General features: G+C 47.5%; 1 protein-coding gene across 1 annotated transcript in view; it reads right to left on the bottom strand.

The window, feature by feature from the left end:
* DLGAP3 (DLG associated protein 3) overlaps nucleotides 1–22752 on the bottom strand; it is a 50245-nt gene extending 27493 nt beyond the window's left edge. Inside the window, exons 1-5 of the mRNA XM_077137168.1 lie at nucleotides 22656–22752; nucleotides 12128–12210; nucleotides 9434–10588; nucleotides 4936–5141; nucleotides 4512–4584 (exon numbers count right to left, since the gene is read on the bottom strand). Of these exons, the coding sequence (XP_076993283.1) occupies nucleotides 4512–4584; nucleotides 4936–5141; nucleotides 9434–10537 (1383 nt within the window). The 5' untranslated portion in view covers nucleotides 10538–10588; nucleotides 12128–12210; nucleotides 22656–22752. The remainder of the gene's footprint in view (nucleotides 1–4511; nucleotides 4585–4935; nucleotides 5142–9433; nucleotides 10589–12127; nucleotides 12211–22655) is intronic.
* Between the last annotated feature and the right edge of the window lie 4106 nt (nucleotides 22753–26858).

The following is a 26858-nucleotide window of genomic DNA, read 5'->3' as shown; positions in this document are numbered from 1 at the left end:
ACTGGATTTTAAATAAAGCACATCCCAACTACATACTACAAGAGACAAATCTTAGATGCAAAACACAAAAAGGGAGGGTGCATGGGTGGTTCAGTGGTAGAATGCTTGCCTTCCATGCGGGAGACCCAGGTTCAAGTCCCAGACTGTGCACCAAACACACACATACATGCACAAATAGGCTGAAAGTAAAAAAATGGAAAAATATATATACTATGCAAACAGTAATCATGAGAGAATTTCCCAAAACTGATGAAAAACAAGAATCCTCAGATTCAGAGAGCACACACACACACACATCATTGTAACTGAAAAACACTAAAAGCAAAGAGAAACTAGAACTAGAGAGAAATTAAGATTACTTACACAGCAAGACAATTAGACTGATAGACTTCTCAGCAGCAACAACAGAAGACATGACAAAAGAATATCTTCAGAATATTGAAAGAAAATAAATGTTGATCTAGAATTGCATAATAAGTTAAACTGTACTAAATAGTGAGGGTAAAATAAAGACACTTAAAAACGAAGTTTACTACTAACAAACATTCACAGAAAAAAATTACCAAGGAAAGGTATAATGAGGGGGAAAGGTAAATATGTGAGTAAATATAATCAAGTACTATAACAATAATAATAAGGATTGATTTGGAGTGGCAAAAATAAGGTGAGACTAAAATACTGGGAAATAGGTACATGTAAGAAGGGAAGAGCTGATTAAATTTATGTGTTCTCAAGTTGGAACATGCCTGGTTTGTTTGAGGTGCAGCAAGAACAGGGTGGAGGGAGGTGAACAGTGTTAGAAGAGAAACTCAGGGAGGAAGCTGGGGCCAAATCATGCTGGCCTTGTAAGTCATAGTAAGTCCCTGACTTTTACTCTGAGTTCAATGAGGGATTTGAACAGATGAGTAAGGTGAATGAAATTATACTTTAAAATGATTACTGTAGCTGTGTGGTATGTTGATTTATGTACCCCAACTAATACATGTTTTTAATCTTAGTCTACATTCCTGAGGGTTCACGGGACCTCTTAAAGATGTTATTTAAAATTAAGGTATGGCCCAACTGAATGAGGGTGAGTCTTAATCTGGATCACTGGAGGCCTTATAAAGAGAACCCAGAAGTCACAGAAAACAGAGAGTAAAGGACATTGCGATGGGAAAGCCAAGGAACCCCAAGAACTGGAAGCAGCCAGCACGAGAACGCTAGTCTTTGGGGAGAAAGGAAGCCTTGCCAATATCTTCATTTCGGACTTCTTTTAACCTCAAAACTGTGAGACCATAAATTCCCAATGTTTAAGCCACCCCCTTGGGTGGTATTTTTGATAGCAGCTCTGGAAAACTAAGACAGGCTATCTCGAGAGAAAATAAAGTGGAGCAAGGGCAAAAGTAGGAGGGCAACTAAAAGGTAGTGTAATCATCCAGACAGAAGACAATGGTGAAATTTTCTGTAGTGCATAATCTGATTCAACCTATCTGTATAGCTCATTTTAACAACTGAAACACAAGGAGCACAGAATAAGAAAGAGGCCTTTTAATCTTGTATGGATTATTGTAATGCCTGGACACAACCTAGAGCATATTAAGCGGATAATCAAAAAGTATTGACAAAGTCCCCTAAGAGAGGGGAGAAGGAATACAGAACTATTAAACCTTACCATCCAGGAATCCCCTGATACTGGGTCAAACTTTTGGGGACACCCAAATCAATAGGCCATGCCCTCGATCAGGAGGCTTACTCTTGTAAAGCTTATGTAGGTAGCAGAGAAGCTTAAACTACCTATAGGCATGCATAAGAGTTACTTCTGGAGGACCTCTGTTGTTGCTTAGATGTGGCCTCAGTCTCTCTAAGCCCATCTCTGCAAGTGAAATTACTGCCCCCCCCCCCGACGTGGGACATGATATCCAGGGGTAAAAGTCTCCCTGGAGATGTGGGAGATGGCTCCCAGGGATGAATCCATATCAGGCACCATGGGATCAACACCTCCATGCTGACCAAAAAGGGGAAAAGAAGTGTAATTAATAAAGTATCAGTGGTATAGAGAGTTCAAATAGAATCGAGAGGCTACTCTGGAGGTTGCTCTTATGCAAGCTTCAGGTAGACCTTGTTACCTATCATAACCTGCCAACCCCCAACCAGGACCATTCCAGCCAATTCTAAAGAACACCTAGGGCAATATATAAGATTCCACAAGGGCTCCATGTACTAGAGTAACTTTCCAGAAACCTATAACCTCCAGATGGTCCCTGGTTCAGAGAAGTCCTGAAACCTAGCTCAGCCTCTACAGAACATCAGATAGTTCCATCTCCCTACCCCATATTAGTGACAGACTCTTTCAATATCAAAAATTTAGAATTGCCACAGCCCGAACAACCCTAAAGAGAGGTATGGAATGATCAAAGGTAATGGTGGAGTTATATAGAGAAGATAGGATTTAACAAAAATGCGATTGCTGAATCATTAAATTGATATCTCTTTTAGTCTCCAGTTGTTTAGATCAGCTAGAAGTAAAGACCTAAAATTATGAAATTGTAACCCATGTCAAAGTCTGAAATATGTTCTACAACTAATTGTGGTTGCTGTGTTTTGAAATTCATAGCTTTTTTGTATATATGTTTATTTTTCACAAAGAAAAGAAGGAAAAAAGTCAATTGTGATGATAAAAAAATATTTAAGCTCTCTAGCCTCCTATATTCTGGAGCAGCTAGAAGGAAAAATATGAGACGATGGTATGGTAGCCCATGACAAACTCTAGGATATGTCCTGTAACCACTTGCGAAAGAGTGCTTTGAAAACTATTGCTTTTTTATATTTCTTTGCTTTGTATACGTGTTATACTAGACAATAAAAAAGTTAAAAAAAAAAAAAAAAAAGACAATGGTGACTCAGACCTGGTGGTGGCAGTGGAGGTGGTGAGGAGTGGTTGGATTCTGGACACATTTTGAAGATGGGACCAATAGGATTTGCTAAAGAATTGGACGTGGGATGTGAGAGCAAGAAAGGAGTCAAAATTGACTTTAAATTTTTGACTTGAGCTTCTGGAAAGATAAAGTTGGCATTCTCTGAAATAGAGAAGACAGTGGGTTGGAGCTGGGACTTCTTTTGGGGGTGGGGGGGGGGATAGGTATCAGCAAACATCTTAAGCTTGTGGGGTCTATGAAACATCCAGGTGAGTTAGATAGACATGCCTGGTGTTCATGGGAGGGTCTGGACCGAAGACATACATGTGGAAGTCATCAGGCTCTAGATAGTATTCAAAGCCATGAAATTGGATGAAATCACCTAAGGAGTGAGTGTAGAGAGAAATCCAAGGACCGAGCCCTGGAAAACTCCAGCATTATACCCTGGGGCATTGAGGAGCATCCAATGATAGAGATTGAAACTGAACAGCCAGGGAGAGAACTTGGGGTTCTATAGGGTGTGGTATCCTAGAAGCCAAGTGTCCCAGGTAAGAGAGAATCACCAGCTATGTGAGATGTTGCTGCTGGCCAAGTAAAATGAGGACAGAGCATTAACTAATGGGTTTAACAGCATTGGCTGGTGTGATGTGAAGAAAGGGCTGAGCCAATAAGATTCCCTGATTCAGGAAATAGAACAAAGGACTACCCAGAGACTGCAACAAGCAAAACAATAGATGCCAGTGTGGACAGTCTTTAGCATTGCTTTTTTGCATTGCCTTTTCCCCCCTCAGCAAGCAGTAAAAATAGCTAACCATTACTGAGTGTTGGCTGTGTGCCAAGAACACCATTATGATGCCTATTTTTAAATAGGGAAAGTGGGGCTCAAAAAAGTGAAGTATCTTGCCCCAGGTCACTCAGCTGGTAAGTAGCTGAGCTGGAATTCAAACCAATCTCCTGTTCAATTACTAAACTGCAGTTGCCCCAGTTTAGTTAAGAGGAAAAAGGTTTTCTAAGTGCAGACAAAGGTAGATATGAATTTCTAAGTGTAAACTAAGGTAGATAAATATGGAACCCACATTCATAAAATACCAGTTTGGGCCAGGCACCTTGTGTTCCCATACATTTTCTCACTGAACCCTCAAAAAACTCCTCTTATTACTACCATTCTGCTTTTAGGATGAGAAAATAGAAGTGTTTTGAGGTAAGGTGTCTTGCTGGTGGTCGTGCTGGGTGGAGGTGGTAGAGGCAGAATTCAAGCCTAAATCACTCAGATCCCGAGACCTCAGCTTTGCCTAAGGCTTGTCTGTACAGATCAATCCCACCTTCTGCATGGAGGTGGGTGGGAAGCCAGGATGCCAGGATAAGGCTGGGGAACCTCAGAAAACCGGTGTTGCCCTTACAAGCTCATCACTTTGAGGATCCTTGGTAAGTTTTAAGGATGAGATTCTCTGAGATTTCCATCCCCAGAGTCTGCTCCAGGAATCCCAGCTTCCCTGGAACCAGATTCTGAGCTTTCTCCAAGGGCAGATCCTCTGATTTTTAAGGCTTGGGCTCAGCATGGGATTGAATCTCCATTCCCACCCTTTCCTTTAGTTGTCCTGGGCCTCTCCCTACCTGTCCAGTGGTGAGAGAACGGGTGTAGCCAGGGATGGAGCTCCGGGGGTGGATCCGGGGTGGGACACAGCAGCTGGGAAAGGTCAAGATTTCAGAGTCAGAATAGAACTCAGCTAGGAGATGGGGGAGGGGGAATAATAGCACTGGGGCCCCTGAACAGGTTCTGTTCCCCAAAAGTCCCCAGGCAGAGATCCCCCCCAGAAGCCTGATAAAGAGACTTCCCCAAAGAGGCATTCCAAAAGGGACTATCACCAAAGACTCCTCCTATACCTGGGGCAGAGTGAGGCACCCCACTGAAACCCTAAGCAGGGCTAGGTGCCCACTGATTTCCACTGTACACACATCTCCTGCAGGGACCAGGTATCAACTTCCCAGGCCCCGCCCTACCACCTCCCACCGTGGCCCCAGTCCTCTTTTCCCTTACTTGATCCGGGCCTGGTCCACGCTGGAGGAGCGGCGAGAGGTGAAGCGCCGGGCAACTGCCTTGGGAGATGTCTTGGGGCTGCCATCTGAGTCTCCACTCTCCTCGTCCCCCATGGCTTTGATGTAGCTGCCACTCCGCATCCTGCGGCAGGGGATCTCCCCATCCTTGCCTCCAGTTGGGTAACCCCCCCAGTCATCTTGTGGCACCTGCAGGGACAGGGGTCTCTGTCTCTCAAATTGGTCCCTACTAAGTCTAGACGCCAGGATCCTCTTTCCCTCTAGCCAGCAGGATACTCTCTGCCCCAGCTCGAGTACGCCACACCCCGCTGTGAATGCAGGCAGGGCAGGAGTTGAGGTCTCAGCCGTAACCCTCCCTCACCTCCTCATCTTCCTTGGACTGCTTGTCACTCAAAAGGTTACCTAGTCTGTGGGGTGAGCAGGGCAGGGCCAAGAGGTTGAAAATCAGAGGCCATGGTGGCCGTGTCAATCTGATCCCCAGAATTGAAGCATCACCTGCCCTCAGTCACCTTTTGCCCCTCCTTCTCCTTCATCTCCTCAACATGCCTACATTCCCAATCCTCCAACCCATCCCTCCCTTCTGCGAGGAGGCACAGAGGATTTTAAGCAGGGGCGTGACATCAGATTTGTGTTTCAGAATGAGCACTCAACAGTCCAAGTAGAGAATGAATTGCAGAAGACCAGGGGCCGGGCAAGGGCTCAAGTGGTGGCAGGGAGAGCAATTAGGTCGATGCTGTTTTCCAGGCAAGAGATGATGAGGCCTAAATTAAGACAATGACAATGAGGGGGAAGTGGAGGAGATGGAAATGAGAGATGTTCAGGAGCATCAGTGAGCCTGATTAGACGTGGGGGCTGAGGGGGTGGGGAGGAGTCAAGGATGATTGGGAAGTTTCTGGCTGAGGACCTGGGGGATGGTGCCGTTGCTCACTGAGCCACAGAATCCCAGAGAAACTGGTTTGGAAAGGAGGTGATGGGTTCAGGGTTGAGCATCTTGAGCTTCACATAAATCTGCCAAGCAGATGGCTGGATATTTGGTTCTGGAGCTCAGTGAGAAGATCTGCACTAGAGGCAGAGATGTGGGAGTCATGGATGGTCACTGAATCCATCAGAATGAATGAGATGGCCCAAGGGGAAGGAGAAAAGGGGTGGGGAGGGATCCACTGACATTTAAAAAGGGACTGCCATAGAAAGAGAAGCCTGTGAAGTTACCTGAGAAGGAGTGGGCAGAAGGGTAGGAGGGAAATCAGGAGAATGCCATGTCATAGAAACAGGACACATTTCAAGAATAAAGGAGTCAATAATGTCAAATGCCACAGTGCATTCAGAGGTTAGTAACTCAGGATTAGGAGTTAAACAGATAAATGTTCAAATTCTGGCACCATCTCTTGAGCAAAACTGATTACTCTCTAAGCCTCAGTTTCCTGGTTTGTGAATTGGTAATGATAGTTATGCCTGCATCATAGGGTTGATAGGAGAGACAAATGAGTCGATACAGAGTGCACAGCACAGAGTAAGTAGTCAATCAATGTTTTATTATTATTATTATTATTAGCATTGAAAGGTACCTTTTGAGGATAGCTCTGGAGAGGCCCTTCAGAGAGGCATTTCAGAGAGTGGGTGTGGAAGCCAGACCACAGTGAGGGGGAGAATGAAGGGGAAGTAAAGTCTATAATCTAACAACTTGGGTACGAAGGGAAGAAAGGAGGTGGAAGGAGTCATGGCATTTTAGAATGGGAGAGGTTTTCGCATGTTTTCAAGGTGAGGAAAAGAGCCACTAAATATAAAGATAATTTTTACATATGGAGGGGGTTGCTGCAAAGAGAAGACAGATCATGGAAGGAGGGGGACCAAAGAAGATGGACTCAAGACCCCTGTCTTTTCCTCTGAGCCAGGAGGGAAGGGGATGAGGGTAGCTTGGGATCTAGATGAGCTACAGTCATGGTAACAGGAAGCCAAGGGAGTCCATGAGGGTTGGTCTGCACTGTGAAAAATGAGGTACAGGCTTGGGAAGAGGGCGTGGGGTGGTGGCAAAGATTTCAATATGCCTGTGGATGGGGCTAGGTGAGGGACAGGGATCAGTGTGAGAACAAAGACCCAGGAATGAATGGTCTCTGTCCCTTCGCTTTAGGATTGCTTCATAGCAGCCTCTCTCATCCTTAGGTCCCTGGTCTCACATTGTTCTCTGTCCCACTGCCTTGCCCCATTCCCAGAGGCTCTATCCCTCCCCAAACCTTTATACCCACCCTGAGCCCTTGCCCCCTCAGAGTTCCCATCTCTACCCCATGTACCCTGTTCTTTACAATAACTGTGTTCCATAAAGGAATCTGGAGTGAGGAACAAGACCTGGTCAGAAGACAGAAGTACAGGGAGAAAACAAGGGCACAGGGAGAAGAGCGCTCCATGAAGGAAAAAGGGCTCAGGATAGAAATGGGGATTATGGAAGAGGGTTGAAGGGTGGATTGGAGTGAGCAAAGCAGAGTCTCAACAAGGGGTTGGGAATCCAACAAGGAGGCCTAGTATTATGGGACCAGTCCCCCATGCTGCAGAAGAGCAGGAGGCTGTCTGTAGGGTTCCTGCAGTCCCTTGGTCCTCCCCAATATAGGCCCAGGTCTCCCAGTATTAAAATGCACCAGAACCCCAGATCCTGGATATAACATTCCCTAACCCCATACTCTACAGAGAGGAACTACAAAGCAGGTGGAGAGTCATGGCCAGCAGATGGGACACCGGGGCATGTTCTGTCACACTGCAGGATTCCCACTCCACAGCCACTGCAGAGCTCCCTGCTCCTCTGCAGGACACTGTGAGGTGCATGTTAAAAAGGAAGCCCCTAGGGAAGTCAGGGCTGCCCTGGAGAAGCAAAAGGGAACAGCAGAGTAGCAGCAAGGCTCTGAGATGGAAAGGGCTCAGTGATGGGAGTAGAGGAGTGGGTAGTCCATCCCCTGACCTCTTTAGCTGTACCCTTCAATTCCCAGTCAGGGAGTGTCATTCAAAGGCCAACCCAAATGTCCAGAATCTCCAAAGTCTCCATCCTCCTGTCTGCCACTCCCTCCCACTTTTCAGTGTGCTCCTACTTGCCCCCTTGGGCTTTCATGGGTTACCCCCAGGAGAGCCCTAACATGAGAACAACTTACCAGCAAGGCCAGTGACAAGTGACAAAAGATAGCAACAAGTACATGCAGTCTTAATTCTCCATAGCTTTGAATATGCTGTATTCTCTTCCTGGAACATCCTTAATCTACTTTTGCATTGACTAACTCCAACTCCTCCCCTGAAATTCAGTTCAGGGGACATACCTCCTAGAAGCCATTCCTAACCCCCCACCAGCCACCTTCACCCAGGTGGGTGACATGTCTCCTCAGTGCTCCCACAATGACTAGGGGTTCTCTCCTATTGCAGCCTCATCATGCTGTATTCTCTTTAGTTGTCTATCTCCCCTCTAAATGCCTCACAAGCAGCATCTTTGTTTCCACCTTTGTATCTACAGCCCCCGGAAATGCTCATTGAATGAATTAATACAGATTAACTTTGTGGAATGTAAGTTTTAGTGATAACCCTATGTCTGCTGGACCTCCAGACTTGTATCAACTTTTCCTCTTAAAACTATGGGAGGACACAAGAAAACATGTCAGGAACATGAGTGACCTAAGGCAGAGAGGAAGAAGGCTGATGGTGAAAAAAGCCCCTGACCTGACCTCAATAAGAAGATGGAGAGGGGACAATTGCGATGGATGAGTTGGGACGAAAGATCCATGAGAAGAAGGGATCAGAGCTCCTAACCTCCCCTGCAGACACGATAGAGGTAGTGGGACAAGACATGGACAGCATTCCATCTATCCCCAGGAGGCTCTGCCGAGGCATTATATCTGGACTCAGGTTTCAGTGTGGCCCCAAGCCTAAGAAAACCCATAGAACAGGACTCCCGGGTCTCCCCTACAGCCTCATGGGTTGTCCCAACATACGTTCCATAGGATGACAAACCCCAACAGCTATTTTGGAAATAACTGACCTTTATATTCAAACAACATCTGGACCTCCCAGATTTCAGCAGAAAGAGCTCTGGAAAGGCCTTGGGGCAGGAGAACCACTTTCTAATTGCCAACCTCCAATCTCGAGGGAAGCTACAGCCAGGCGGTACCATGCTGTCCTGTCCTGGCTTCCCCTCGACTTCATTCTCCCTTCATCCCCATAAAACAGACCAGCACAGATTGTCCAAAACAGCGCCAAAGGGACATCTTCCTGGCACTGACATACAATGTCAGAATAGAAGGCTCCCTTCATTGCACAAATGAGGAAACTTAGGTTCCAAAAGAGGAAGAGCTTTGTTCAGGGAGACACAGTGAAGCAATGCAGAGTCTGCCTGCATTCAGGGCCTCCATTACTGGGACAGCGGGTTCCCACCAACCCTTCCCACTGCTCCCTGGGTGACAACACCAGTTAGAGCCAAGGACCCTATACCCCCATTCCCACCAAAGCCTCACCTGCAGATAGTGATAAGTCCTGGCTTTGGCCTTGGCCTCCGGACCCAGGAGCCCCTTGCCTGGCCCGGCCCCTGGGTATCCATCCCGGCCCTGGCTGACCATCATGGTATGCCAGGCACTTCGCTTGACTGATTGTCCATCCAGTGACATGGACATGCCAGTGCAGGCAAGACAGCGGCCTTCTGACCCGCCTGAGCGCCCCTTGAAGCTCAAGTCCCGGTAGGACCCATCTGGAGCCTCCAGGCAGAAGGGACCACCAGGCTCCCCAGGAGGCCGCCCACTCGCCAGGAAGCCACTATCACTGTCCAAGTTGTCATCAGAGCTCCACCAACCCGCCGCCTTGGCCTGGTGCCGCCCATCCCCCTTGCGGTCCTTGCTCTTGCTCCTCTTGCCGTGACGAGACTGGTGGTGGTGGTGATGGTGGTGGTGATGATGGTGGTGGTGGGAGGAGTGGGGGCCTCCAGAGCCCGGGCCGGGGTAGCTGTCTCCCCCAGAGCCACCTCTTCCCTCGGCCTTGGGCCCATTATAGTCCCGCTTTCCTGGTGCCTCCAAAGAGTGGGACTTGGCAAAAAGCTTCTGCACAGAGTGAACCAGGTGCCGGATGCGACTGGGGCTCTCGCTGCGGGGCTCTGGGGCAGTGCCAGACCCTGGCGCTGGCCCAGGCCCTGCCGCTGCCGGACCTCGCTGGTATGGTAGGGTGTGGAAGCCATCTTGTTGAACCGGCAATTGCTTTTCAAACTGGTCCAAGAGTGTGGGAGGCAGGCGGGGGGCCCCCTTGCCCTGTGGGTGGCCCACACAGTCTTCACAGGTGTCGAAGGGGCCCTGGCCAGGGTACATCCTGGGGAAGGTGCTACTACCCCCCCCAACCCCCCCTGGCCCTCCTTCAGGAACTACTGATGGCCCCTCACTCAGACTCAGGGGCCCTTCAGGAGAAAGGTGTCCCAGGCCAGCTCTCGGGGCACAAAAGCGGGGCTCAGTGGAGAAGGCCTCCCCAGAGCCCAGCAGGTATGGGGCCCTGGCAGCTGGGCCCACGTCCATATGCTGCTGGTCAGCAAAGCGGGCTGGGCGGGGATGGCTGCCTCGGTTGCCATGGTAACCCCTCATGGCCTCAGCAAAGGCTCTTCATAATGTTGGGGGCCAGGCCCCAGGAACCTCCTGGGAATACAGGGAGAAAAGGAATTTGGACTAAGCCACAAGCCACTTCACCGAGAACCATCTTTTATTAGGTATTAACTGTATACCTTTAGATAATGCATGTCAATTTACTGCAATTAATTGTACCATCTTTCCACAAAAGGCCCCAAAATCTTTAAAATAGTCATAATAGAAAAAGACACTCACAAAAGCACAAAAATAATTCCATTATTCATCAAATGCGGCAAATTTGGTGAATTCTTATTCACAAGGGTAAAGCCCTCAGCCAAATGGGTTTTTAACAATTTTTAGATTAGCAAAATTGAAAAGATACCCAAACACACACAAAAATGTTCAAAGAAACTCGTCATTAGGTGAGTTAGCTTTCTGAGATGTACTTCCTTGCCCCCACTTGCCACTGCTGCAAAGAGCCAGGACTCAGGGTCACAGCTCCCAGCAGCCATGACCAAAGAGAACACTGGATCCAAATCCACATATCCAGGACCATTTAGCAGGAAAAATCCCTCCCCTTCCTTCTATATCCTGTTCCTTCCATTTGGCTGCAGGCTCACTCTTCCTTCTCCCATTACTGAACAAGGAAGAAAAACCTGAAATGACTCTTCCTCTGGGTTCCAAACATTCCCGCAATGAAACTTGTCCTTTCACCTTTTACCTCCACCCACCCTCACACCAACCCTGCCCGGGAAGAATTCACTTCCCCTGGATGGAGTCGTGGAGGGAAAGTTGGCTATATGAGGCAGCATTAAAATCCTAACCAAGGGGTGCACGGGTAGTTCAGTGGTAAAATGCACGCCTGACATGTGGGAGACCCGGGTTCGATTCCCAGACCATGAGCCCCTGCCCCCACCCAAAAAAAATCCTAACCTAGGATTGGAGCCCAGGAGTCTCTGCCTCCCAGGAATAGTGAGGTGGGAGGGCAATGAGATAATGGAGAGAAAGCTTTGAAACCAGTACCCTGGTCCCCCTCCCAGGCTTGCCAAGGCTACAGGACAGAGAGGTCAGCTCTCAGCAAGAGCTGCCACCGGTCAGGGCTCCATAAGCTGCCAGGACAGGAGCTACAGCAGGAGGGGGTGTCAGCAGGAAGGACAGGGACTGAGGAGCTGGCAGACAGCTCCCTCCCGCATCCCAGACCAGGCTCCTGAGCCATCTGCTGATTAGGAAGGGATGGCAGCCTCAAAGACTCCAGACAGCAGCACCTCCAAGAACTCGTCCTCCCATCCTCCCTCCCTCCCCACCACCATGTCCTCAGACCCACCCCATTTCAGGCATCTTCCAGATCTTGCTCAGCTCAACTCCCAATAATTCCGGGCACTTGTTATGTAGCAGGTACTATGCATACCTAATATTTTCTAACCCCTCTGAAATCCTGGAATGTAAGTATTATCCACTTTTTGCCCATGAAAAAATTAAGGCTTAAAATGGTAAGGTCACAAAGCCTGTAAGTGGGTGAGTCACTCTGAATTTAGATTCAAATATTGAGTTGTTATGACTTGAGAACCTGATTTTTTTCCCCATCTCTCAGATTTTCTTACCACTCACCATCTAGGGTGTCCCATCCTTAGTGTCAGGGTCCCCACCACCAGGCAGAATCCTAATTTCAGAAGGCTCAGGACCACTGGCTCCTGATGGAAAAAAAAAAAAAGGATGGTAAGCAAAAGTTCTTCCACAGTGCTCAGAGGACTAATCTTGGGCCCTGAGAGTCTTCCTTCCCAGCCCCCCAAACCAGGACTGATTGGATCCCTCTTGATGCAGAGCCTTTGGACCCCCAGGGAAATGAAGCTGGCTTCATTATGCAAATACATGCAAATGAGCTCACAGGTTGGACTACCTCCAACTGCAGGTGTCTGTGTGATCTGTCTATGGTGCTGAGCCATTGCATTTTCATCGCCCTTAAATGTGATTCCATTCTACAAACATTTTTTGAGCAGCTATCACAAGCAAGACTTTGAGTGAGAGGTGTACAGAGGTAATTCAAATGCAGTCCCCGTCTTCAAGGGACTTATAGTCTAACAGATGTCATCTTCCTGACATCCTGTGTCTAATAATGGTATCATTAGTCTTCCAGTCACTGCTGTGGAAAACTTCAGAGTCGTCTTCCTTTCAGACTTTCTTTTCTTCCCAGTATTTGCCAAACCCTAACTGCTGGAACTCTCCCAGCCCACCCCTCAGAGTTTCTTTAGCCCCCTGTATTTTTGTACAGCTGCCCCTTTCTCCAGAATCTCCTTTCCCTGACCCCATACCTTTCTCTTGGTTAACACTTACTCATATTAATCTTCACCTTCCCTCAAGTATTTTCTGTATTCTTATTCTAGGTTATGCCCCTTTGTTGGGCTTCCATAACACCCTCCATTCTGCACCCTCCCTACCCCCACCCCTCTGAAAGCAACCATCACACTGCATTGAAACGGCCTGTTTCAGTTTCTGTTTCAGCATTGAAATGGTCTGTTTCAGAATCCTATTCATCTCTTGATCTCCAGCACCTAGTGCAGGCCTTTGTCCAAGAAGATCCTTAATAAGTGTTTACTAAGTAGATGAATGAATGGCCATGCTTGAAAGAGGTACCAAAGTATTAGGCTAGTTTAAATGTGTGCAAGACCATATTCAATAAGGAGAAGTCAAGGAAAGCTTCCCAGAGGAGAGGATGTTCAAGATAGAATAATAAATGGTTGTGTGTTCTGCAGATAAAAGTGGCAGGAGGAGGGGATCATTCCAAGCAGAGGAAACAGCAGGCACAAAAGTGCTCAGATAAGAAACTCTGAGGGGTGGGCTGGGAGAGTTCCAGCAGTTAGGGTTTGGCAAATACTGGGAAGAAAAGAAAGTCTGAAAGGAAGACGACTCTGAAGTTTTCCACAGCAGTGACTGGAAGACTAATGATACCATTATTAGACACAGGATGTCAGGAAGATGAGCTAGCTTTGCAGGCATGAGAAATAGTAGAGGAAGAGATGCAGTTAGACAGCAGAAAGAACTTCCTGACTCAGAGATGTGAGACAATGAAGAAGATTGTGGAGTCTCTTGGGAATCTTCATAGAGGCAAGGATGAAACATGCCCAGCCCCTGGCCCACCCTGTGGTCTGCACTGGAGAAGCTGCTGGATATGTTGCCTGGAGAGAGACTGCGGTGACCTCACAGATACCAACTGCCTTGCTGTAGATAACAATCCTTTTCCTCCAGTGCCCTTCTCTGGGGAAACAGAGGTGATGTCAGACCAAAACGGCCTCTCAAGCAGCCACTGGAAAAGCATCTGGCCAAGCATACCCTCGCTTTGGAAAGAAGCTTTGATTGCCTGATCCTTCCTCCTTGGCATGCTTTTCCTCTTCTTGTCCCAGGCAGGACCTGGGTCTGAGACTCACAAGAAATAAGGGCCACTTTGGCAGAAGCCAAGACCAGCCCACTTGCTTTGCTGGTGGACATATCGAGCTGGACCTCACAGTGAGCTTTCCAATAATGGACACTTCAGGTGCTCCCCACCCCAACTCCTGTACAGGCGCTGCTGCCAAGCTGCTGAGCTTTCAAGATTCTATCACACCTCAGTCTGTTTGGCAACAATCCATGTTCTTGATAATCCAGTCTCAAAGGAACTGGGCCCTGTAATTGCCCCTCTCCTGACAAACCACCAATAGACTCCATAACCTTAGGCTCCCATGTCCTATAAGGCAGTATTATCTAGTGGAGAAAGCACAAGCCTGAGATCAGAAGGGTGTAACACTGGACAACCTCTCTAATGACACCTGCTCACCTATCTCACCTATGAAAATTAGATCAGAATATCAAATGATGGAATATCAAATCCATATGAAATCACTTTATAAACTTTAAAAGATTATACAATGCAATCCTTCATGTAAAGCCTTTATTTTGGATTTCCAAATCCACAATGTCCAAATAGTAGGCAATATAGTCAAATCCAAATTACTGGAAGGGGGTATCCAATTTATGGATTTCCTAGCAAAAAGATTTAATCAGTACCTGGGTTTGTCCTATATATTATGTTTTTAGGATCACATTCCTTCACACACCCTGTCCCCACCCCACTACTAAAAATAATCAATGCGAGGGACTTATTGATGTGCTTAGGAAAAACAAGTGAGGAGGAGACTAATAATTCATCAAGTCTTATGGAGCTTGCCTCCTAAAAATATCTCAGATTACCCACTTATTACCATATCCACCAAATCATTGTTGGATGACTAGCTAAAACTCATTCCCAACCTCCTTTTCTCTTTCTCAGCCTTGCCTGTAACCAGAGGCCATATGATTTCATTTTGGCTATTAAAATATACATAAAGTTCTGATGAGTGTGCTTGGGAAATATTTTGACTTCATGTTAAAAAGGGTGAAGATTGCAAATGCCACTCCTCCTCTCCTTGGCATGACTACAATCATGATACCTGGAGCTATGGCAGCTCTCTTCCCACCATGAGGGAAAGACCTAGAGAATTGCAGAGAAACTAGTCCTGGCATCACTGAGCCATGGAACCAATATAGCCATTTACCTTCCTCCAGGCCTATATGTGATTAAGAATAAATTCATCTTTATTGAAGCCACTGTCAGTCAGGTTTTCTGTACTTGCAACCAAGATCCTTGCTAATAATCCAACCACCTCAGAATATCATAGGCAGCCTCAACTTCTGCAAGGGTCTTCTGATTAGTCTCTTTGCTTCCATTCTCACCCTGCTCCAATCCAAACGATCATTTTGAAAAAAATATGATCATGTCACTTCTCTGCTTAAAACTCTTCCTTGACTTATTGTGGTGCTTGGGATAAAAAACCTTAACCTGTTCCACAAGGCCTGAAAGATCTGGCTTTTCCTACTTTTCCAACATCCTCTCACAACAGGCTCCCCTTGCTCTCTCTGCTCCAACCAGGCCAGTCTTTTTTCAGTCCCATGCACCCCTACATCATGGGGCCTATTTCCCTGTCCAGAAAGCCTTTTCCTCCCACCTCTGCCTTGCTAACTCCTACACACCCTTCAGATCTCAGCCCAGTTGTCACTTTCGCAGGGAAACTTTCTCTGGCTCCCCTGACTAGGTCAGATCTCCCTGCTATTTTCTCTCAAGGACCACATACCTGTATAGCTCTCACCGTTGTTACCATTTTAAATCTGTGCAATTCTGAGGTTGTAAGTCTCTCTCATTGGAAGGTAAACTCCATGTAAGAGCAGGGATTTTATTCCTCTTCTTCACTGCATTATCCTAAACCCCTGGAGCAATGCTTGGCATAAGGCAGGTGCTTGGTAATTGAATGCAAAACTACCAAGGAACAAGATCCTTCCACTTATGGTATATTATTTGATCCCCACAACTATTTCAAAGGATAGATATTATCCTCCCCACCCAATTTACAGATGAAGAAACTGAGATTTGGAGAGGTAATCGGCTTGCCCAAGAGCATTCAGCGCTGCCTGACCAAAGCCTCAACTTTTCTCCTACCTGTGATCCCAGCTCAGAGAAGTCAAACTATTAAACACCATTCTGAGGTAAACATGTTAATGAAAATGAATCTGGTAAAACAAATAAACAAACATAAAGGCCTCACAAAACCCACATACTTTAGAGCTAACCAGAGTGTGGTTTAGCCTTTTCCAATTTATGAAGGTACTGAGTTTGTTTCAAGGTCAAGGTTGGATAAGCACAAAATAAAGGAAGCTTCTTGAAGTCCTATGACAACAAATCTGGGTGCTGGGTGTTATTTTCCCCCATTTTACTGCATCATGTCACCCACCTACTGTCCCAGGACACAGAGAGAAGCAGCGGCTTTGGCAATTTACCTGTGGCTGGCTGGAAGGTGGGAAGCAAAGGAGTCTGGGAAGCTGCCATGCATAAGAAATTCTGCTCTGATGTAGTTCAAATCTATGTGGGAATGGAAGAAGTGGCACACATGCCGTCACCAAGAAATTACCCAATTTAGCACCAACTACACAACCCAGCAATTAGTTTCTTAAACCGGAACTTGCTGGGGGCTGCCAGGCTGGCGGGGTTGTTGTTACAAATCTCACTGGGAAGCCAGCTGTGTAATTCACCAGGAGGTTGTCACTGCCCCAAGCAATTACCTTCCAGAAAAAGAATGGAAAATGGGGGAAGGAAGAGGACTGCAGAAGAAGAACTGTTTTCTCTATCTCTTCCCCAGCACCCAGGCAAATCGTTGATTTTTCTTTCTTAAGACCTAGGCACTTTGCACTCTCTGGATTAAAGCAGTTTTCAGTGCGGACTCTTATTGTCAGGCTATCTGGATTCAAATCCCTCTTCACTCACTTACTAGCTGTATATACTTGGGCAGGTGATGCCCCTCTTATAACCTATTTTCCCATCTGTAAAATGGGAATAACATTAGAACCATATTAAAGGCGTTAATGATGTAATGGTTAATGAGGCAAAGCATATAAATCCCTTACCACCATACCTGGCACATGCTGAATATTTATTTATTTTTATTTCTTTCTCCATCAGTTTATAACACAATCTAGGATAGGTCACTCAATTTCTCTGGGCCAGCCATAGCAGACCAAAGGTACTCTGCTAGGAAAAAAAATAAGACGCTCTTACTCAAGACTGTCCACATCTGACTGCAGATGTGTTTGACAAGGGCCAGTATCTCAGTAGTTGACATGAAATGATGCCTTGAGCAAAGATGAAGATTTCCAAATTCAAATATCTGATTGACTTCTCCCTCGGGAAGCTATTTGGGAAGGCTACAAGCTAGACATCATGGTCCAGGCAGCAGTAAGGGGATACAGGTGCTTTCGTGCTGAGGGGGTCAGCTCTATCCTATCTCCCCACACTGAGCCCTTGAGGTCAACCACACACCACTTCTGACAATGCAGAACATACAGCAAGTGAGGTCTAGCATTCATTTTGCTGATGTAGGCTGGGCTCCACTATGCCTATGGGTGAGCCATGTGTGCCCCTGGAATCCCAAAGTTCCAGCTTCCCCCACCCACTCCCTTGTGCTGTGCTGAACTAACCAGTATGGCCAGGATTCTGCCTGTTTGCCTGCCAAGCCACCCACCATCCCCTGTCTGGACAGTAGCTTGGGTGGCTGGGGCTATATGTCCATTGTGAAAGGGCTGGTCACTGTGTATCCTAACCCAGAGCCTCTGCCCTGCAGCCCACACTCACACTCCTGATTGTTCACCTTTGCCATAGGTAGGCACTCCCTGCCCCCACCCTCTGCCGGCCTGCTCCTGCATCCAGTTCTACCTGAGCCTCTCTGACCATTTTGATGCTGACTTTGCCCAGTTACTCTAGGCAAGACCCCTGCAACTGGGCCGCGCTGGCCTCCCCCAAACCCACCATCTAGCCCTACTGAAGGCTCAGCATGCCTTATACCCATACCTACTCCTTAGGACCCCAGGAAAAATACTCCTTCTCCTACTCCCACTGACCTAGAGAACAGAGAAGGAAAGAGAACGAGAATGGAAGGATGGAGGTTGGGGTCTCTTTCATTCACCTTTATTACTTTATTTTATGTAATTAACTCTTCTTAGGAGCTTAGGGTAGAAATTTTACCAAAAAGCAGATTTACTGTCCTCAAACACTGAAGACATTTAGGCAGTTCCAAGTCTAAATCCATCTTCTGACCTATAGCATAGTGTTCAGTCTGTGAAAAACCCATACCACCTATAATCTCTTTGAAAATCCCACCTCAGGGGGCTTTGCACTTGATGTTCTCTCTGCTGGAACGCTCTGCCCCAGATATTCCCATGTCTTCCTCCTTCATTTCAGAGAGGCCTTCCCTGACCACTCATTCTAACCAAAATCGAGCCCATCCCCCAGGTATGTTATACATCAGCCTGTTTCACTGCCCTCATAGCACTTATTGCTCCGTGAAATTATTTTCTTTGTCTATTACATGTTTATAATATGTGTCCCAAGAGTAGAACATAAGCTCCAAGAGGGCAGGCACTAGGTCTGTCTCATTTGCTGCAGAATCCTGAATGTCTAGAACAAAACTTAGCATGTAACAGTTGCTCAAAACATGCTTATTACTCACTTGCCACCCATATGCACTTTACTGCTGACACAACAGCCCACAGAAAGGACCTCCACTCCTTTCCCTCTTAAGGCTTTGCAGAGCATCTGGAGGATTTGGTTTTAGAAATCCAACTCTAAACCCAATCCTGCTCATTTTGCTTATCTAGCCCCTCTCAACTGGCAGGTGTGCCCCTTTATGTAGTTCAAAGCAGCCGGTGGAGTCAGGGATGGTAAAAGGAAGAAAAGTGCAGCTGAGAGGAGGGGCTCCAAGGCTGAGCTTCAGGAGAAGGGTGCAGAGTCCACCACCCAGCCCCCAGCAGGTCTCTTCAGACTCGCTGGGCCTCAGATCCTCTCCCAGCTGGGGCCGTGTGGCCAAGATGCATCAGCAGCGAAGTCCATACTTCCTCTTGCTAAGGGCACACTGAGATGCAATTCAGGTGGCACCCCATGCTAAACAGGCCTTACCCCATGATGCCCCCAATCACAGCCTTGGCAAACTACTTTCTGCCCATTCTCAGCTACCTCCTCTTTTCTGACAGCTGAACCAATTCTCAGACCATGTCCACATTCCCCCTTGTGATGGTCTCCAGGGCCTTCTTTGATGAAATCATACCTGCCCACTGCTAAGAGGGAGGAACTCCCAGGCCCAGAACTCTTGTAGGACTCTGGTCGTGGACAGTTAGTGAGAGAGACTACGGAGTCTGAATCTCAAGTTAAGCTGTTCATTTGGGTTCAAATCCCAAGTCCACCAGTTACTAGAGGTGTGACCTTAGGTAAGTCCCTTTAGCTTTCTCAAGTTCAGTTTCCTCATTTTTCAAAAGGGGGTAAGAAGAGCCCCTTTCTCATTGTGATATTGTGAGGATTAATAAGATAACACAGGTAAAATGCCAAGCACAGTGCCTGAGATCTGGAAACAGGGCCTCCAAGAGGCTTCTCAGACAACCCTGCATAAAGGCTGTAGTCATATCTGAGTCAGGTTTGGATCTGAAATGGGTACTCTGAAACTCATTTGTTTCACATATCTACAAGTTTGTTTGCCTGGGCTCCTTTTGAAGACCTCCCACATCCTGAGCCTGTGAAAGACAGCAGAGCAGTCCTGGTGGTCAAAGATGGTGGCATCTGAGAGAACTCGAGGTACTTAATTTGCAGAACCCCATGCAGCCAGGGCTGGTGTTCTCTCTCCCAACTTTAAGAATCTGGAAGGAAAAGTCCAGGGAAACCATTGCTGGGTGTTGGAGAGACAGTTACCTGCCACCTGTCGTTACATAACAACCTACCTTCATGAACGTGAACAACTTGTTTTATCTGTTTGAGCCTCAATTTCCTCATCTGCAAAATAGGGGTAATCATATCTACCTTCTAAATTTAAGGCAATGAATAAAAAAGCTGACCTTCCAGAACAACTTACACATATGTCTCCATAGGTTGATTTCCCAACTTTTGCACCCTACAGCCTTCTTTCATTTGTATGTGTTTATAAGATTTGTGCTGGTGCTTCCTTGTCCTCAAGAATGCCGCAAGACCCGAGCATGCCTGGGTCACCAGAGGACAACAGGGCTCAAGCCCATGGAACTGGAGTCTCTCTGCCAAGCCAGGCCCACAGGCTTTCCTACTCTGACCCAGGTGTCAGGTCTCCCAACCAGAGCCAGAGCTCAGAACTGTCTTCTGGCCTAGCACACTATCCTATAAGCTCCCTTCTGAGCTGGAACAAGGGTTGCCAACACCAGGCCCATCTCCTCCTTCTGGGCCTCTCCCATAGGGAAGTCAAACACAGGGCTGGGCACACCCAGGACCCCAAAAAGCCTCATTGGTTGGCTGACTCCCTGGTTCACATGGTGACACCTCCCACCCTTCAGCTCAAGCTGAAATTTTACTTAGCTCTGCTCAAACCTGAGGGGTGTCTGAGCATCCTCTCTATATTTCTGGGGTTGGCAGGAACTAGGGACACAGTGGGGAAGGTGTAGGGAAAGGAAGAAGGAGACTGTGAGGTCCCTGTGTGTGGAGAGCCTTTCCTCCCAATTCTGCCCTCTCACAATGCTCAGGTATCCTCTCTTCCAAGAAGTCTTTCCTAGGAGTGCCCTCACCCTAAGTCCTGGGCACAACAGTTTTCTCTCCTCTTGGATCCCCTACTTCTGTTAGCAGGCTGTGAGCTCTGAGAAGTCTAGGATTCATCTGATCTATGGATAGGTCTGTATGGATAATATCTGGCATACAGTAGATGCCCCAGAAGTTCAGAGTCAGTGATTGAGCTATTTAGAAGGGTTGAAGCATATGGAGAGGGGAAGAAATGAGAGAAGACTGAAGGGAAGTAACCTTCTGTAGCTAAAGCAGCCCTCCCCAGCAGATAGAGCTGGTCCAGTTTGACATGGGTTTCCTGAACAGCCATGAGGTTCCCATCCAGGGAGGCATGCAAGCAGAGATGGGAGAACCACTTTCAAGGATGATACAGAAGGAATTCAAGCACAGAACACATTTCAGACTAGACAACCTCAGTTGATTTTCAACTCTGAGATTTAAGGTTTAGCTCTTTAATGCCTATGTTACGTTCTTGATATGCATTTTCTCATGCAGTCTTTAAACTATCCTATGCAGGAAGTACCACTTTACACATGAGGAAGATGAGGCTTAGAAACATAAAGAAACTGCCCAAAGTCACACAAGTGGTGAAAGAAGGACTTCAATATGGGTCTGAGGCCGGGCCCAATACTCTCAGCAATTAGAAGCCTGGCTCTCTGATCACAGTGCTATGTGAAGCTCCCAGGAGGACCCTACCATGCCCTGACCCAGTGCCCAGTCTCAAGAAAACTCCACCCCTGCCATTCCTCCCTTGCACATGGGAATATATGTTCCCCAAACTGCTCATTCCCAATTTATACACATGTGTTCTGGAGACAAATTACACAGTCATCCATGCACCACTTTATATGACTCACATAGTCCCTGTCACATCATGTACACAGACACACATATTCTTGATCCCCCAGAGTTCATGCACATGTAAATTTTCACCCAATGGGCACTGATGCTTACGTGCACAGACCTGTTTATTCACACCGAGCCTTCACAGCTACAAAACCTTACATACATGTTCAATGTTTATCCCCACATGACAGGTATACGCCCTGTCATTTCACATCACTTAGGCACCCACATCTGCTCAATGTCACATACCCAGATCCTCCCCCAGTGAGAACTTCATCCATTCTTCCCAGATCCAAAACTAGGCCCGGCTGAGCAATGAAGATCCCTCTCTCTGGGGTTGGCCAGGCAGCCCTGAGAGGGGAAGAAGCCTCGGCCTGCCTGTGATGGATGGAATTAATCTACTGAGCTGGAGAAACTAAATAATTAAATCCCTAATCACCCCCCAAGCCAGCCCAGGCCAATATAGCTGCGGGAGGGAGGGGGCTCTGTGGCCCAGACTAATATCCTAGAGAGGAGGAGGGGCCTGGGAAGAGAGGTACAGACAGAACCTTCTAGCCCTGGCAGGATCTTTGGCTGCTAGGCAGACAGACAGAAGACAAACAGCACTGGTTCTCCAGTGGTTTTCACGAGGAAATGGAACAGCTTGGGAAGACAACCCACCACCACCCAGGGCAGGGTGAGAGGGAGGGCCAGGGGTACAGCTCCCTTCTCCCACCCTGCCCAGAGCCCTTCCTGCCCCTCTGTAGGATGCATCCTGGGAGTGTATGGGGATGGCAGACAGGACATTTAGGGTGCCCAGGTCTATAGTAGCCAAAAGAAGCAGAGTCTGCCCAAAGGGAGGCTGAGGTAGGGTCAGTCGGGCTTTGGTGCATCCCTGCCCCACCCAGGGAAGGCTGCTGCCCCAGCCTGACATGGAATGTCAGGGAAAGACCCCTTCACAAGTGTAACTGCTTCCCTCAGAAAGTGGGTCCTGCACGTGGCTAAGGCTGAGGCCTGGGTAGGGGGGCTCAGAGAATCAGCCTGGGAACAGGCTCCAGTCCGATTGGCTGGAAATTGGGTCATTTTCCTTTTGAAAAATAGTGAGAAAATGGAGAAGTAGGTCGGGCTCTCATCCCCTCAGCCCCAGGCACCATCCTGACTCGTGGGTTGGGGAGAGAGGGAGAGGCTTACACCTGCCAAAGTCACAGCTCCCCTGGGACCCCCATTGGGGCCGACATCCCACAGTGCAGGAGGCCGAGGACATCCAAGGACAGGCACCCTCCTGAGGCCAGGGCTGGAACACCAGCCCCACTCTGCCCTGGGGGCCAGGGGGCAGAGATGCCAGGGCTGAGGCCCAGCTGGAGGGGCAGAGGGTCCAGCAAGCAGGGCCCTGAGAGCCCCCTCCCATCAACACGGTCGTGATGCCTCCTCTCCACTCTTCTCCTCCCTTTCCTCATCGTCCACGTGGGCAGAGTCGTTGCCATGACACCGCGGGCAGGTGGGTGGCTCTGGCGGCTGTCTCAGCCCAACCCCCATGCAAAGAGCCCAGGTGGGAGGGAGCGGCTGCAGGGCCCCCATCCCTAGCCTGAGAGAAGGGAGGAGAGAGGCAAAAGGCCCCCCTATGGCCCAGAACCAGAAAGGGGCTCTAGCATTGGTCTCTTGGGGATGAGGCACCCCAGTCCCAAGCCTGGAGGTCTGAGAGCTGAAGTCACAAAGGGGATCCTTAGGCCTTGATGCCCCTCCCCATCCGAGGTCAGGGAGTGGCATGAGGCAGGGCTGACCCATAACTCCCACCTCTTCCTCCTTTTCTCATGAGATCTCCTGGCAGCTTTTCCCACGTAATTATGTCTTAGTCCCTTCCTAGAAGCTGATTGGTCCTGCCAGAGGTCTACCCTCAGTTTCTCACTCTGCAACAAAAACTCAATTCTCCACGCTCTCTTGGGAGAGAGGGAAACAATCAAAGTTGAGGCGCTCAGAGAAATTCCTCCCCTGTCACCAAACACCAGCCTGTCTATTTGAGATCCAGTCCAAGTTTCCTGCTTTCACCCCACATTCCTGAACTCACGTCACAGCCTCAGGGGATCACTTATTCCTGACCCCATACTTGGCCAAGGCAACCACAGGGGGTGCAAGGCTCCACCCCCTCAGGAGAGTGAACCAGGAATGGAGCAGGGAAAGGAAGAGAGGAAGGAGGGAAGCAGGGGCTGGACAGTGGACGGTGCCTGAGGACTCTGTCCTGCCTCCCACCACACCTGGCTTGATGAAGGTTAGGCCACGCCTGAGCTACCAGCTCAGAACCCTCCACAGTCAGCACTTCTCCTTTGGGGTCCACACACTGCGTTTCTCTCAATCTCTGTTTGTGGCTCTGACCTCCCTTGGTCCTTCATATTATTCAGGGCTCTGCTCCCTACCCCTACTCCGTAAAGCAAAAACCCTGTATCACTGAGGGATGGAAACAGAGGGTCCCTGCACAGCAGCCCTGGCCGGCAGGTGCTGGTAACAAGGCCCAAAAGGAAGGGGGAACGGCAGACGAGATTAGTCAACAAATATGTACTGAGTGCCCATTCCGAGCCAAGCACTCTTCTGGAAGCAGTGAGAAAACAGATAAAGCTCCCATGCTCGTGAAGTTTATATTCTAGTGGAAAAAAGAAGAGGATAAACAAATACATGAAATAATGGCAATGGTAAGCGCTGTAATAAAATAAAATAATAATAATAAAGTGGAGTGAGGGGATAGAATGACAAGGATCTACTTAAGATAAACTGTTAGGGGAGGGCCTCTCTGAAATGGTGACTTTTGAGCAAAAGTGAGGGGGCAAATTGCATGGATATCTGAGGGCAGAGTACTATAGGCAGAGGGAACAGCGAGTACAATGGTCTTGAGGTGGAACTGTGTTCAGCATCTTTGTGGAGCAGAAAGGGCACCTGTGTAGGAGGAGCAGAGTGAGGGAGAAGAGAAGCACCTCAGATCAGGGTGGTCATGGGGGACTATTTTATAAGTAGCATTTATGTTTCTCAGGCCTCACTAAGCACTTTGGTTCTCACTCCAAGTGAGATGCATGCTGTTGGAAAGATGTGATCTCATATTACTCTGACTGCTTTTGGTGAAGAGTCTATTGAGATGTGGCTGGCAAAGGTGGAACTAGGGAAACCAGTTGGGACACTTCCTCTCCCTGAAATACCCCCTCTCCAGCAGCTGATCACCTGGGCAACACGTGTGCATCTGTTAAACCTTGATTACAAAGGCTCCTATTCTATGGGAGAATCAATGGATACTTTACCAAAGCCCTCCTCTCACCACCCTAGAATTTACCATTCTTTCTTTATATTCCTACCGCCCCCCATGAACCACTTATATTCTCCTACCTTAACATTTTCTTTACTTGGTTCCAGGTCTTTTACCCTCTCTAAACATCAAGCCACATGAAGTCAAGAACCATCCCAGAGTCTAACTCAGTACATGGCGCATTACAAGCAAACTAAAAGATTGGTTGAATAAATGTATGTATTGGGTAAGGCACACGTGATGGGAAAGGGAGATTTGCAGGCCCTTGTTAATCTGGGTGAGAGGGGTGCACTTGTATGGGGTCATGGGTTGTATTCAGGTCTGTGTTAGCATATTTCTGTACACTGTGTTCTGGAGCATATGTGTGTTAATATGTATGTGCAGATTGACAAATCCCTGTATTGGTATGTACACTTATGCAGATTTGTTCATGTATGAACATATTAGAACATGCATTTCTGTTGAGATGTGCAAATAATAGCACAGACAAGTAATAATCAAAGTAATTACACATACATGTATCCACATATTGCCATGTACCTTGTATGTGTGAGGCTTATACACCCACTTGGGCTTCCCTAAAATCCCTTGCCCCTTTCAACCACTAAGGCCAACCACCTCTGTATGATTCTTTAAACCTCTGTAGTAATGTGAAAATTTCATCTCCCAAACCTTTTCCATGCATGCAATCCTGAGCACTATAGGCTGTGAACAGCCTTGGGCCTGGCTCCCTTACTCAGCTGCCCCAAGGCACTTCAAGGTTTTTCTTTTGCAAACACTGCTCATATGGATGGTGGAAAAGAAGCGTTGGCTCCCCAGCACATGAGAGTTTGAGCCTCAAAGAGCTTGCTTTCTGGAGAAGAGCCACAGAAACTAGGTGGATCAAGTTCAAGCTGTCAAGAAAACAACTTTTGGGGAGACACAATGATCAGTCTCATTCTCTCGCTCGCTCTCTCTCTCCCTCTCACACACACACATTTATTCATGTGCTATGTCCCCACTGCTATACATATACTCATATGTTAATTCATGCATGTATATATCTGTACCTACACACATCTATACCAACACTTAAACTCACATATATGCATTACTGGACGAGCACACCACATACATACAGAGGCTGAATTAAACAATTGCCTTCACATTCATATATACATGAAGGCATACATAAATTCATATTCACATGTATACTGTATAAATGTGTATGCATGTGTTTACACATATATGTAAACTTATAAATATGTTTGTACATGTAGATATAACATATTCATACATACCTATGTATACATATACAGTCATAAACCCACTCACAGGCAGAAATACATGTGCTTATGCCCTGGAATCACAGGTCCTGCAGGAATTCCCAGACCTTCTCCTGACTTCTACCCCATTCACAAAACCAGGCCATATTTCCTCCCAGCGACATCACAAGTTTGTATTTGCTCTCTCCTCTTTCTTGAGTCTCCCACTTCTCCATTTCGATAATTGCTCCTATTATCAGTAGGCCATACCCACTCCTGGACACACCCCATTCCCACCTATTCACAGAAGGGAAAAAAAAAAAGCATTTTAAAGAAGGGCTCTGTTTTCCCCTTGTTTCATTCCTGGAAAAAACAATATTTCCTCTACAACCTGGGTGGGGTTACTAATGGAATAGGCACCCTGGAGTCCACCCAAGAGGCAGGCCCTCCCCCATAAACACAAACTTTTCATTTCAAAGGGAAAATGTTAAGACCAGAATTCTTACTCTCAATACCTCTGGGTATGGTCCACTTCCCCCAAATTCCAAAACAGTTGTTGAACAGAGAAAGAAACTATGAGGAATTATCTCTGGGCCCTAAAGTCTCCTTGGATGCCCCCTCTCCTTCCCTACAGGGCAACTTCATGATGTTCAGGGAGCCTCTCCTAGACAAGCCCGGGGGCCCTGCCCAGGGAGAGGCTAAACCTGGAGGCTTAAAAGTATAGATAGGGGGATGCAAGGGTAGTTCAGTGGTAGAATTCTCGTCTGCCATGCAGGAGACCCAGGTTCGATTCCTGGCCCATGCACTTCCCAAACAAACAAAACAAAAAATTCAACAAATGGTGCTGCAATAATGGGCTACTCT

The sequence above is a fragment of the Tamandua tetradactyla genome, chromosome 2 (assembly GCF_023851605.1).
Source record: "Tamandua tetradactyla isolate mTamTet1 chromosome 2, mTamTet1.pri, whole genome shotgun sequence".
Classification (NCBI taxonomy): domain Eukaryota; kingdom Metazoa; phylum Chordata; class Mammalia; order Pilosa; family Myrmecophagidae; genus Tamandua; species Tamandua tetradactyla.
This window is presented reverse-complemented; position numbering and strand designations above follow the sequence as displayed.